The sequence below is a fragment of the Silurus aristotelis genome (assembly GCF_946808225.1).
Source record: "Silurus aristotelis genome assembly, chromosome: 4".
Taxonomy (NCBI): domain Eukaryota; kingdom Metazoa; phylum Chordata; class Actinopteri; order Siluriformes; family Siluridae; genus Silurus; species Silurus aristotelis.
Genome location: NC_139577.1, coordinates 6,873,651 through 6,886,816, shown reverse-complemented (window position 1 = coordinate 6,886,816; position 13,166 = coordinate 6,873,651). Strand labels below are relative to the sequence as shown.

Sequence of the window (13,166 nt, the reverse complement as noted above, 5' to 3'; positions counted from 1 at the left end):
ATTCCCCAAGGATTTATTTTTTTAAAAAGCATCTATAACAATAGAAACTATAATAATAATTTTATTAATAATTTTCATTGGTGTTATACACCTTTGTAAACCACACTACCTGCATAAATACAATCAATGCTAATTATTAAAATAATTTGTTTGTAATACCAACACTTAGCTATTGATAATGCTTAAACTAGATTTTATAAAATTTCAATGTATTTAATGTCTATAATGACACTCGAGCCTCCACACTTTACAGGGCCGTTTTGCAGCACAACTTTGTTTCCATACGGACATTTTACTATACGGACTGTAATGGCAGCTCACAGAAACATAAATGTCAGGATGTTTATAGAATGAATCCTTCTCCTGGGTCGTTGTTTTAAATTGATGGTGAATAATAACAGTATAACAACACTGTCTTTACTGATCGCTGTTCTTTCGTGTAAGTAAAAATGATGCTTTGCTGGATCCATCTCTATATCGCAATGTCCTCTACATCTGCCTCTTTCAAACCAAATTGCACTTTTTTGGTCTGCTGTCCTTGTTTAGATGTAAGGTAGTGACTGCACACCTGCTCAGTCTGTCAGTCATTCTTTTTTCTCCTTTACAGAAAACGTTTGAATGCTTTGAGCTCAGAGGATATGGCTGTTTCAGGAAGGATACTAAAAAAATCCAGTGTCTTCCGGAGGTATCTTTTTCAGCCTCACATCCCTGTTACTGTCTCCCTGAACTTCAGGAACGTGTATGAGCGGGACTACCGCAGACCAGGCGAGGCTCCTGACAAGCGATGGCCCTGGCAAAAGATGCGCTTTGATTTCTCAAAAGGTGTAGAAGGTGTAAAGAAGCACTTTGGGCTGCTGAAGGATGAGTTCATGGAGCGCTGGGTGGGCCCCCAGGGTCGGCCCCTAGAGGTGCACATGCTGGAGCAGACGCGTGTACTGTGGGAGTTCCGTGGCCCAGAGTTACTCAGTGAGTGGACAGTCACCTCGGACCGGGAGATCGGCGGCCGGAGTGAGGCGTATTTGAAGCTGGGGAGGAATAACTCCACCTGCATGATGTACGGCTCTCTATGCTCAACCCCACCCCGAGATGGAGAGACGCGTTACAGTGGATACTGCACCCTGCGCTCCAAACAGCCTCTGGTTAGTATCCCGGCCCTTTATCACGAAGAGCCAAACCACCACAAATGATCTAAAAACTACTTCAATAAAAGGTGTATTAATTCAGATTTGACTTTTCTGTATTTTCTCAGATTTTCTTTGTTTTGGATTATTTTTTTCACAATTAGAATCAAAATGTTGAATTTGTTTAGTTTTAGTTAAAATGGTGGAAACCCAGCTGCTGGAAGTGAACTAGAGAAGTCTTGATGGCCCTCTTCTTGAACTGCAACTGTGTTTTCAGGCTTCCTTTGACCGGAAGAAGCACTACGATTGGTCGAACTTTAACACTCTGTATCTGCGTATCCGTGGAGACGGCAGGCCATGGATGGTGAACATCTCAGCAGAGACCTACTTCTCCCATCAGAGAGATGACATGTACAGCTACTTCCTGTACACCCGAGGGGGTCCATACTGGCAAGATGTTAAGGTGTGCCTCAAGTCAATAAATCCCACACCCTACAAAATTCCATAGAGGTTCTGCTCACCGGATTAACAGTGGATATTTTTAACATCTAATAACTATATATACTTTAAATACTTAATTTTTCTCTTTCTTTGACAGATCCCCTTTTCAAAATTTTTCCTCTCAAGCCGAGGAAGAATACAAGATGACCAGCATGAACTTTGGTTAGACAAGGTCTGATGGATTTTCTTCCCATTTGTAAAACTTCAAATAAAAGCTTTAGCTCTGACTGTAGGGGACTTTGTCCATTAATAAAGAGCTTCCTATAAGTGATTACACATTTATTATCTAGTAATGTGAACCTGTCACTTGCTGTATTGTCAGAGCTGCTGTTACTGACCAACCAGTCCTCATGCACTATAGTATATGGGTTTAGTCATGAAAGAGGTATATATATATATATATAAATAATAGCTAGATAGATATCTCTCATTTACAGTTTATTATAATATTTGTATTGTCTAGAGATGTGCATGTCACATCTAAATTGTAACATGCTTTGGTTTGGTATTTCAGGTGAACTCTCTGGGATTCACGCTGGGAGATAAAGCAGACGGACCTTTCCAGTTAGAAATCGACTTTATCGCGGTGTGTAACGAACGCGCTCACACCGAGGAGTTTGCTTACGAACTGTATAAGAGGAACCCGGAAGTGTAACTTGGATGTTCGATTTCATTAACTTTTGACACACGGAAATAAAAAAACCACATTTAATAGTAAATAAAAACCAGAGCTTTAACACCTCAACAACAACGTTATTCCTCAAACATTAAATCATCCGGACTACTTTATATACAAAGGGATTGTTATTTTTTTTCTTAAAACAAGGGAATGCATGGGAATACAAACACAATCTGCTCAACACTGAAAAATGACAGACAAGTGAAAAAAAAAAAATAAAAGGTGCGAAAAGGTACAGTTTAAACAAAGTTTAAAAAGAAAGAAAACCGGAACATTAAGCCATGACCAGTCCGCGTCTGGCGCCGAGCATCTTCTCCTTTTTCTGCTTCCGGTCCTCTGTTTGCTTAACACGACGTTCGGCTCTGTTATAGAGAATGAATCCAATCAGAATTAAGCAGAAGAACAGCGTGACAGGTTTAGATGGGGCAAGACAAAAATCCAAGGTGAAAAAGGGTGAATTAAGGCTTGACTTTTAAAGAGCTGCTAGAAGAGAATATTTCTATTACATTTAGAATGAAGGGGTTTTTAAAAAAAAAAAACAAACAAAAAAAAAAAACCTCTTGTACTCCACCCTCATTATTGTGTAGAAAAGCGAGAGGGTATTTCACATCGTCCATGTGTTTTATGTCTAAATACGTTTGATTTACTTTCATTAAATGAACATTTGTTCTACAGTATTCAGCTTTAAAGAAAGAAAGTGACACGGTTGATCAGTAATCCTTGTGTGCATTGGAAATTGTAAAAATACTTTGTTTTAAAATGTCTATAAAAAGGTCTAAATTTATTAAAATATGTTCTAAATCAAAATCATTAATTAGCATCATGTTTAAAAACAGAGAGGAGAGAGAGAAGTGTAGTTGTGTTAGATACCTTAACTGATATTGTTTTTGGTTGCTTTGAGCCTATGTACTTTATTTTGAATAGAGAAAATTCTATATGAAGACTAACGAAAGAAATATAAACCCTGCCGTGTACGGCTCCCCACCAGCTAACCTGTATTCCCCACGCATTAGTGCGCCCCCCCCTTCGGTGTCTTACTCACCGTGTCTGCACCTGATGCTGTTTATAGTTTTTCTGGTGAGAGGGAAGCGTTTGCGAGGTGTTCAGTGATGCGTTTTCCTGTGTGCCGCTGAAAGGCTTCAGTTTTCCTAAGCATGGGGGAAAAAAACAAAAAACTTAAATAATCTGAAAAAAATGATATAGAAATAGATAGAAGATAAAATGCATATAGAGAAGCACCCTCATAAACCTAATAACATGTCATATCAAATGATAATCATATCAAAACTATTTTTTTACATAATTCAGGGGCTGGGAAGTTTCATTGCATCCCCTATTTGTAAATAAAACCCTCCCTCACCCTTGTGGGGTTTGTACGTGAGAGGGCGAGAGAGGCTGGCTTTCAGATCGAAGGTATTCTTCTTGTTGGTTGCCGGAGTGTCCGAGGTGCTGTTGAAGACGAATGGGGTCAAACCTGAGGAAAAAAAAAATGCAGACGTGTTACTCTGATGTTGCGTCAAAACACCATGAGCAGCAAGTTACATGGTGTGTGTGTGTGTGTATACACTGCTCCGACCTGGAGTTTTGTTGACAGAAGTTGCGTTCTTGTTAACACGCACTTCGGACTTCCTGCCTGACACGGGTGTGAGTGGAAATGCGGGAGACATCCGGGCCGGGGTCTTTATCAGAGAGCGCTTGTGCTCGTTGTCTTGTGTTGCTTGAGAAAACCTGAGAAGAAACAATTATCTCTATGTGAACGCGTTCTTTAGACCACCAACTCTGTACCCAGTATTAACTAGAGGTCGACCGATTCGTCGGTTTCACCGATCGATACTTGATTGTTGCAAAAATCCATACCACCAGTTTTTACAGGTTGTGTTCTTTGCTGGAGCATTTGAGAAGGTTCTCAGTCATTACAAGAGCGGCCTCTAGAGGCGAATTACCGATACCGCGTGATTTATTTTTACATGCGAGACTGGGTGCAGCACGAGAAGCACTATACAGTATTATAGTTAATAATTGTTATCTATACAATTAAATGTATTATTAATATACTCATTTATTTCATTCAGCAAATTTTCACGATTTAGTAGTTTTGTTTTAATTTTTGTAATGAAGTTCAATACTACTTTACATGGAGAGTTATATTTGTTAGTTGTTTTTTTTTTGTTTTTTTTATCCAGTATAAATTTTGAAAATGATTGGTTCATTAATCGTTTATCGGCATGTGCAATCTAACCTGGCAAACATTATCTGTAAAATCCATTAACAGTCAAATTCTACTATTAATCTCATGCTCCTGACCTGACGTTGATCTTGTTGGTTGAGAGGATGGATGGCCTGAAAGGGCCGCTTTCTTTCATCACTGACTTCCTCGCAGGAGCCTGAGTGACCCTGCGCTTATGCGTTTTTTTCTCCTGAATTCCTGGGCTGAAGAGTGAGGCTCGGTGGACTGGTGGCATCTACAAGCAAGTACATGGAAATTGTGGATTTGACACACAAACGTTTATTTAAAGTGTGTGTACCACGAAAAGTGAAGAAACTGCACTTACGGCACGAGTCTTGGTCTCTGCTGATTTCTTGATCCCAGTCTCTGACTGAGCCTGGAATCACACCACACTTAGTTAAGGAAGAAGCGTATGATAAAGGAAAATAATCTGACCATGTGGTCATACATCTTGAACTACAGCAATTCAGAAATATTTTTCAAATTTGTGTTTTCATGTTTAATATATTTAAGTTTTTCTGAATGCATTCTAAAACAAATTCACAGGTTCACAGTCATGTAACTCTTCAATTTTATGATGTAAAAATTTTTTTTTTAACATGTTATAAAAGATGTACAAAGGATCATCTTAATGTTGCTTTGTAATTTTTTATTATTATTATTGTTATGCACTTTATTATTTGTTTTTGAAGTTTTTATTCATGGGATTTGACAATTTATTTGCAGTCATTTACAGTTGCATATTTGTTATTAAAATTATTTTTTCCTTTAATTAATTTTTTGTAATTTTTTTTTATTGTGTAGGTGGAGGCTTTAAATGAGCCCTTTTGGGTTTTCTGTCTCTTCTGACAAAGCATATGAATTGTACTTTTTTTTATTGGATATATTTTATGCTTGTGCAAAATAAAAACAAATTAAAGAGATAAACCTTCAGGTCCTTCACAGTGTTCCTGAGCCCCTCCACCTGCTTGTTCTTTCTCTGCACATAGGAATCGATGGACTCCATCTTGCTAAAATGCGCCTCGTGAAGTTTCTTGAAGTCTAGAGAATTTTAAGAACTTTAACATGGCGCACTTCACAATACAAACTGTAAATAATGAAAGGTGGCTTTACTTGGTGTAGTCGGCCTCAGAGCTGATTTCTTTTTCATCAGACCCTCGTGACGGGGAATTTTTCCTGCGGTCTTTGCTACCATACCTGTGTGTTTAAAAAATTATATAAATAAATAAGCAAAAAAATAGAAACACATTTGTATTAACAAAACATTCAGCAAGTGACATCAAATCAGCTGTAGCTTCTCTTTTTAGTTATTTTTTGCTTCATAGCTACCTTTTTTGCTCTCCTGAATGACTACGTCATCCTCAGCAGATTCAGGTTTGTTTTCAGTGACCTTGGGGGAGGACACTTTCCTCCTCTTGGAGCTCCTTTTACTCCCACCGTTTTCTTCCTCCTCTCTGGGCAACTCGGTGTCATCCTGTAATCAAACGTTTTTTTTTTATTACGGTTTTCTTCACAGCTTAAGAATTTTGTGACACTGCACATCCTGTCACACTCACCTGAAAAGGTATGGGATTCAGATCAGCCCCATCTCCAGAATGCTTTCTCTTGGTCTGCTGTTTTTTTCCACGCCGTGTGGTCACCAGCGAGTCAGTCATGGCTTTAGGCTCGGCTGCTGCCTCCTCTGGGACCTGTGCATCATCGGAGGCGATGATGTTTCCCTGAGGTGGCACATTTGTATCTTGGTAACAACTCATTATGCTGCATTGAGTCGTTGCATATAAATGAAATAAATCCTTTTTATACCTGATCTAGTGCAATTGGGAGGCAGCAATCATTTTAGAGATCCCTAGATAAGCACAGACACTCACAATTTCCTTTAAATTTCCATTTGGGACAACTTTACTTACGTTCTCCGAGCTTTCTTGCTGTTTAAAATGAATCCGCAGTGCCTTCAGAAGCTTATCAGCCTAAAAAAATAAGCACAGGACAATTTTTTTTTTTATTCATTTATTCATATATATATATATATATATATATATATATATATATATATATATATATATATATATATATATATATACATATACATACATACATACATACATACATACATACACACACACACACACACACATTCATACCACACTATATATACACAATAAATATATTATACACACAATCTATCTCTCTCTCTCACATACATTATATATATATATATATATATATATATATATATATATATATATATATATATATATATATATATATATCACACACACACACACACACACACACACATATATATATACACACACACACACACACACACACACGCACCAAATATTTCACAGTCACCCATGAATCTAAATATCCTATTTCAAAGCTGAATAAGATGAGAAATGCTTTGCACAAGAAACTAAACACCAAATATTCAGTTCCTATTTTATTAATCTTTTGTCTTTATCCTTCTATTGTGACTCCTGTCAGTCTCAGAACTTGTGCTGCTGGGGTTCGTTATGGACGGTCAGCCAAACACATTTCACCAGAACTATTCCCATCACGAGACATAAGCAGTGTGTTTATTTCTGGTGGCCAACGTATTGTTATGGGGTCAATGTTAGCATTAAATTACTAGCACATACTCCATTCTAATTATGATATTTATTTCCTGCACACATACAGCTAGATTTATCGAGTACAATAACCGGCTTACCTTTACGTTGGCTTTCAAACCGACGCTCTTGGCGAGCTGCCGCAGTTCTGCATATTTCATGGCGTCTAAATCCATCCTTCGGCAGAAGATAATCGGATGAAATTACGAAGAAATTATTAATAAACAGCGAGACCGATCTATAAGAAACGTTAACCGTTGCTCTCAACACTAACTGACTCTCCAGCACGCGCCGGATTGTTGAAATTTTCAAAAACAGCCACGCTCCCATCTCATTGGCTCTCTTGCTCCTGACGTCACTAGACTATCTCTAATACAACCCGAGCGCATCTCTTTTTCGCGCTGTGATTGGTCCGTGGAGTGAATAAGGAATCAAGTAGACCCCGCCCTTCCCGGCAGGATCTCAAACAGCTCAGCTCTCCGCTATTCAAACGCACTACGTGAGTACTATGTAGGGTAAAACGATTTGTGGGTTGGGACCCGTGCCCTTTAGAAGTGGAATAAGAAGGTGTCGTCGAGGCTCTGGAAAAAGCAAATAAAAAAATATGGCAAAAAGTTTTCTGAATGATTGCGATCCGTGTGACAGTAGCATTGAGAGCTCTATGATCTCGACTCAGCTGAAGGACATGGAGGACATCATGGAGCACAACGTGGAGTATGAAAAGTGCTCGGTTTTTCACTGCGCGCAATTGAAGTGCAACATGGTGCTGGGGGACTCTTTAGGAGCCTGCGGGGAAGCCAAGAGCCTCAAATCCATCATTTGTCTGAGTAAGTAATTTGAAGAAAGTCTTATATACTCCGATGGATTTTTGCATCCCAGGATATGAGCTCTGAGAGTTGTTACAGCACTGTGTTTATTTATATCCATTTCCATCCATTTGTGTGCAGAAATCAGCAAGGATGTCAAAGTGAGAGGGAAGCGCGAGATGAGCAAAGAAGGTCCTCTTAAATTTTGGTAAAGTATCTGCACATGCACAACACATCCTAGTTTCACATCATACTCTATTACAGAGGGGACTTTTTCCTAGGAAGTTCCAAAACTTGTTTGAGGACAATAAATGTTGCATTGCACCAAAAAGTTGCCATTCATCCACTTATTTATATCATAATGTTTAAAAAGCAATAAAATCAACAATAATCATTACTCTGTCATCTGTTAACATCTGTTAACTAATGTTGTTGTCTCCTTAACTATAAGTCATATTGGAGAAAAGCGTCTGCCAAACGAATAAACGTCAAAGTAATGCAGTTTGATGTTTTGATAGTACAATAAGAAATAGTTCAATTTATTGTACAACAGAGCTCAATGCCTATTACAGCTATTTGTTGACCTTAAATGAGAACCATGAAGCTGTTTCTTATTTTTCAAATGGCGTTTCCACCCCTTGGCTTGGCGGGCCAAATCCAAACCTGGACGAAATACACCAATCATGTACCGTCATTTCCGGACTATAAAGGCACTCATATATAAGCCGCACCCACTGAATTTGACAAAGATTTTTATTTTAAACATAAAAAAGCCGCACCTGTCTATAAGCTGCAGGTGTCTACACTGAAACGAATGAACTTTACTCAGGCTTTAAGGAAAGACAGTGTCTGTTACACGGTGTAATGGGTGAAATATGTTGTGCTTCCTTTAGGAGCATAGCGGTATTTTGGACCGAGGAATATGTCCTTATTATTTTCTGATGCTCATTTCTAAGTTTCTTTGACTAACCCGTAACGCTGTTGCCAAGAATAATAAAAAAGCACGAGTTTTGGAAACCTGTCTGTGCTTATATGATTTCTGTTGCAACTGGAGTTAGCGAGCTCTCCCTTCACCCAGACTCAACGCGCTACAACGGCTTGTATCTAAACAGTAGCCGACCAAGAAAGTCATTGTTTACTGTCTTCCTCCTTCCTTTCACAACTACTGTATTTGTCTCTGGAGTTTATCTTTTGGCATCTTCGTGCGTTTAAAAATATCCATCGGTGGAAGTTTTTTCTCCCGATGCCGTGCAGCTCAGAACACAGGTGAGGTGCGTTTTTTTCGTTTCCGTTCGGAAATTTCATTGGTCTAATGTTATGGGTTTCAGTTTTTTGGCTTGAAGTTTGTGAAACCGGAAAAAACCCAGGAAAAATTCATAAATAAGCCGCTTCGTTGTTTAAGCTGCGGGGTTCAAAACGTGGGGAAAAAACTAGCGGCTTATAGTCCGAAAAATACGGTAGTTGAGTTAAATATTAGTGCTCCCTTTAAACTTTCACTTACGTAAAAGTACAAAAGTATTTGCCTTCAAATCGACTTAAATATCCAGTTCTATGATTTATTACGGCCATTATTTTCCAATTATTATTTTTGATAAAGTAGATACCACCAAGCAGCAATCAAAACAAGTTTAAGAAAGATCACATGCTACACCCTGATTGGTGGCTTGATGTGTGATTGACCAGTTAAGTTTTTATCCACATTTCACAAAATGTAGCTAAAGAAAAAAAAAATTATTAACTAATTAATAATTTACATTTGTGAAACAAATTTTTATTTTGTTGCATGTAGGGCTTTTGGTTCGGTACACAAGTGTACGCGGACAATTCCGCATATCGAGGGAATGAATGAATGAAGGAAAACAAGTAGAACAACAATAAGTAGAACATATCTAATTTAATTTGTGCCAATTTTATCAATATAATAACAAATGTATTGCATTCATTTAATTTATTTTATATGATCGTATGAATGAAATTGATTCTATAATTGATTAAATGTAAATCTTTATTAATAAAATGAGCGAGGTCACTTTAGCAAGATATGCAGTGAACTGTTAATAGCTGAAAGCTGAAGCAGACAAGGAGTCAACACTTTTTCCACCTGGTATCTCTGATCAGGATGATTTGCTAGAGATTGCGTAGGGTTTGCAACTCTTATTAATCCTGATTTTGTTTATTTTGTTCTGGTCATATTTATCACCCAGCACTTACATGGGCCTGGAATGTTCCGGCTGTCATCGGTTTGTCGGCTTCGTGCTCCACTCCACGCCACATCACTTGTCCAATCTGAGAGGCCTGTTCCTCCTGCTGAAAGAAGCCATCAACTGGTGATGCTCTAACACAACACTGCTGTATAATAACAGCACGCCTTCCAGACAAAAAAAGCACTTTATATTCTTTCAAATATAACCTTCGAGTTCACTGACTTCTGTAACATTAGTGCACTGATTAACTTGGCTATTGTTATCTAGCTAACCAATACTTAATTTCCTAACTGTACTCAACCGTATTACATGTTTTTATGGAACTACACTTTTAATATCCGTTTCTACTCACAATTTGTTTTATGCAGTAACCTATTACGATGTTTATTTCCCACCCTTTAGCTACATGCTAAAAACCTGCATAATTGTGAAAGCTTCCAGACTCTGCTTTGAACACAGACTGCTGGGAAAAAGCATCGATGAGGTGAGGAGGAACGACATGCTGAGATTAGACGTTTTCTTCTTTTTCATTAACGTAGCTGGCAATCAGCAGTAGCACTTGCCTGAAGTGCTTTGAAGTCAAAGTGGTATGAAAGTTTGCCGCATGTCAACATATTGTACCTATTGTCCATACAGATCGAACAGGACCTGGAAGCGCAGCTGAAGCAGGTGAACCTTCTGAAGGACACTTGGGTTGACAAACCGGGGAAGAGCCGTCTTCTGTCCTCCACTATATCTGATTAGCGCCTCAGAATCAGATTCCCATATACATGTTTGTTTCTGTGTAATTTGTTGTTTGTTCTATTTGTGTTATTACAAAGTATAATTCATGTTGTACATTCATCAAATAAAATATTCAAATTGTAGCTTTTTGTCACATATACAATCTCTTCGTACTGGGTAAATGTTAAGGCATGACTTTTTAGAAGATTTTTTGGGGGGGAAAAAACTGTCATTACCTGGGAATATTTCCGTAAATGGTAGAAAACGGGGCTGAAATTATTCAAGTAACTCATTCAGTCCATTTAATTTGACGGACGAAGCAGAGGAGTCCTCAATCATACACCAACAGCTCCAAATAGGCCGACAACATGCTTACCGGTGGATGCACCAGGAATGTTGGATGTTTATGAGAAACAAAGTCAGAATTGGCCAAACTTTTTTATGTGGTGGAAACAGGTTTTCACAGATTCAGGCCAAAGAAAACGATAGGATATTTTCAAAGTTTGATATCATTTCAAACTAAAACATAAAGAAAACACTGTACGGTGTATTTAATAAAAATAAAAAAATTAGTTGAAAAATCTGACATTTATATTTAGTTTTTTTCGTGTTCCATATTTATATAGTTGAATTTGCATTTTGATGTAATATGGCAATTAAATGTACTAAAAGGGTTTAGTTTTCAGAGATTCTATGCAATTTCAGCAATGAAATGCAAAACGTTTTAAAAAGAAAAATTACTTGTTAATTTAACTGTTTTATTCTCACTTATATTTAGTATTGCTCCTTAATAAAGAAAAAATACTTTTTTATCTGATTTATCGATAATATGATAAATGGTAGAATACTTGATTACTAAAATGATTGTTAGCTACAGCCATAGTAGGAACGCACATTTCCAAACCCAATTGTTAGTAGGGCTACTGCTATCGATTATTTCAGTAATCGAGTAATCGGATAGGAAGTACTTTTTCTTTACTAAAGTGCAATACTAAATTATAGACATTTTCAGGGGTTGAGCTCATGGAAGGTCTTCATGATCTCTCATCGTCTTCCAATGATGCTCTTCCGCTGTTGAAGACCGTATGCGTCAAAACACCTCAAACGATTTGTTGGCAGTATGTCAAATGCATGTCATGTCAAACATCTCTGTGGCAGATTTGCTCAGTTTCATGCAGAATTTGCTGAGCAAGTTAGAACAACTTGCTGTGTGTATATATCTATACACACTATTGATGAAAATTGATGAGGAGGTGATGGGTAGGTATGGCTTTAAGGAGAGGAATGTGGAAGGGCAGATGGTGGTAGATTTTGCTAAAAGGATGGAAATGGCAGTGGTAAATACATACATAATAAAGAAGGAGGGTCATTGAGTGACGTATAAGAGCAGGGGAAGGTGCACCCAGGTGGACTGTATTCTATGCAGGAGATGCAACCTGAAAGCATGGCTTTGGAGGTGAAAAATAAGATGAGGAGAGTGAGGACTGAAAAAAGAGTAAGATGGTGGAAACTGAAGGAGGAAGACTGTAGTGTGAGATTCAGGGAAGAGGTCAGACAGGGGCTCGATGGTTGATGATTGGGCAACTACTGTAGAAGTGATAAGGGAAACAGCAAGGAAGGTACTTGGTGAGACATCTGGAAAGAGAGGAAGACAAAGAGATGCGGTGGTGAAAAGAGGAAGTGCAGTAGAGCATAAAGAGAAAGAGGTTGGCAAAACAGAATTGGGTTTGGCAGAAAGATGAGAAAGGTTTTTAACCAGATTGTTCAACAAAAGTTTGGAGGGTGAGAGGATGCCTAAGGAATGGAGAAGGAGTGTGCTGGTACCGATCTTTACGAATAAGGGAGATTTGCAGACCTGCAGTAACTACAGTGGAATAAAGTTGATCAGTCACAACATAAAGTAAATGGAAAGAGTAGTGGAAGCCAGGCTGAGGTTGTGACCATCTGTGAGCAGCAGTATGGTTTCATGTCGAGGAAGAGCACCACAGACGCATTATTTGCTTTGAGAATGTTGATGGAGAAGTATAGAGAAGGTCAGAAGGAGTTGCATTGTGTGTTTGTGGATTTAGAGAAAGCGTATGACATGGTGCCAAGAGAGGAGTTGTGGTATTGTATGAGGAAGTCAGGTGTGGCAGAGAAGTATGCGGGTAGTGCAGGACATGTATGAGGACAGTGCGACAGCAGTGAAGTGTGCAGTAAGAATGACAGATTGGTTTAAGGTGGAAGTTGGACTGCATCAAGGATCGGCTCTAAACCCTTTCCTGTTCATGTTTACCTGTGAATGAGAGGGAGG

The 13,166-nt window shown here is 38.4% G+C and overlaps 3 protein-coding genes across 4 annotated transcripts; 2 read left to right on the top strand and 1 right to left on the bottom strand.

Annotated features, from left to right (window-relative positions):
* The first annotated feature begins 276 nt into the window (after positions 1-276).
* Positions 277-2,419, top strand: ndufaf1 (NADH:ubiquinone oxidoreductase complex assembly factor 1). Its single transcript, XM_083540520.1, has 5 exons — positions 277-439; positions 608-1,139; positions 1,399-1,584; positions 1,720-1,794; positions 2,137-2,419. The coding sequence occupies exons 2-5, from the start codon at positions 639-641 to the stop codon at positions 2,275-2,277; spliced, it is 903 nt and encodes a 300-aa protein (XP_083396646.1). The 5' UTR covers positions 277-439; positions 608-638; the 3' UTR covers positions 2,278-2,419.
* Positions 2,314-7,489, bottom strand: nusap1 (nucleolar and spindle associated protein 1). 2 transcript variants are annotated; one of them, XM_083540498.1, is made up of 12 exons: positions 7,242-7,489; positions 6,436-6,495; positions 6,085-6,246; positions 5,858-6,002; positions 5,642-5,725; positions 5,457-5,569; positions 4,854-4,904; positions 4,606-4,763; positions 3,878-4,029; positions 3,662-3,775; positions 3,344-3,449; positions 2,314-2,663 (listed from the first exon to the last, which is right to left on the bottom strand). In XM_083540498.1, exons 1-12 carry the CDS (start codon positions 7,314-7,316, stop codon positions 2,576-2,578), a joined length of 1,308 nt encoding a protein of 435 aa, XP_083396624.1. In that variant the 5' UTR covers positions 7,317-7,489; the 3' UTR covers positions 2,314-2,575. The 2 variants fall into 2 exon arrangements, with proteins under 2 accessions (XP_083396624.1, XP_083396625.1); XM_083540499.1 differs by having other exon boundaries at positions 6,085-6,216; positions 7,242-7,460.
* Positions 7,490-7,744: 255 nt separating this feature from the next.
* On the top strand, positions 7,745-11,016 carry oip5 (opa interacting protein 5; the record flags this gene model as incomplete). The annotated part of the gene is made up of 5 exons (XM_083540547.1): positions 7,745-7,967; positions 8,088-8,154; positions 10,151-10,273; positions 10,553-10,634; positions 10,787-11,016. 5 exons carry the CDS (start codon positions 7,745-7,747, stop codon positions 10,892-10,894), a joined length of 603 nt encoding a protein of 200 aa, XP_083396673.1. The 3' UTR covers positions 10,895-11,016.
* Between the last annotated feature and the right edge of the window lie 2,150 nt (positions 11,017-13,166).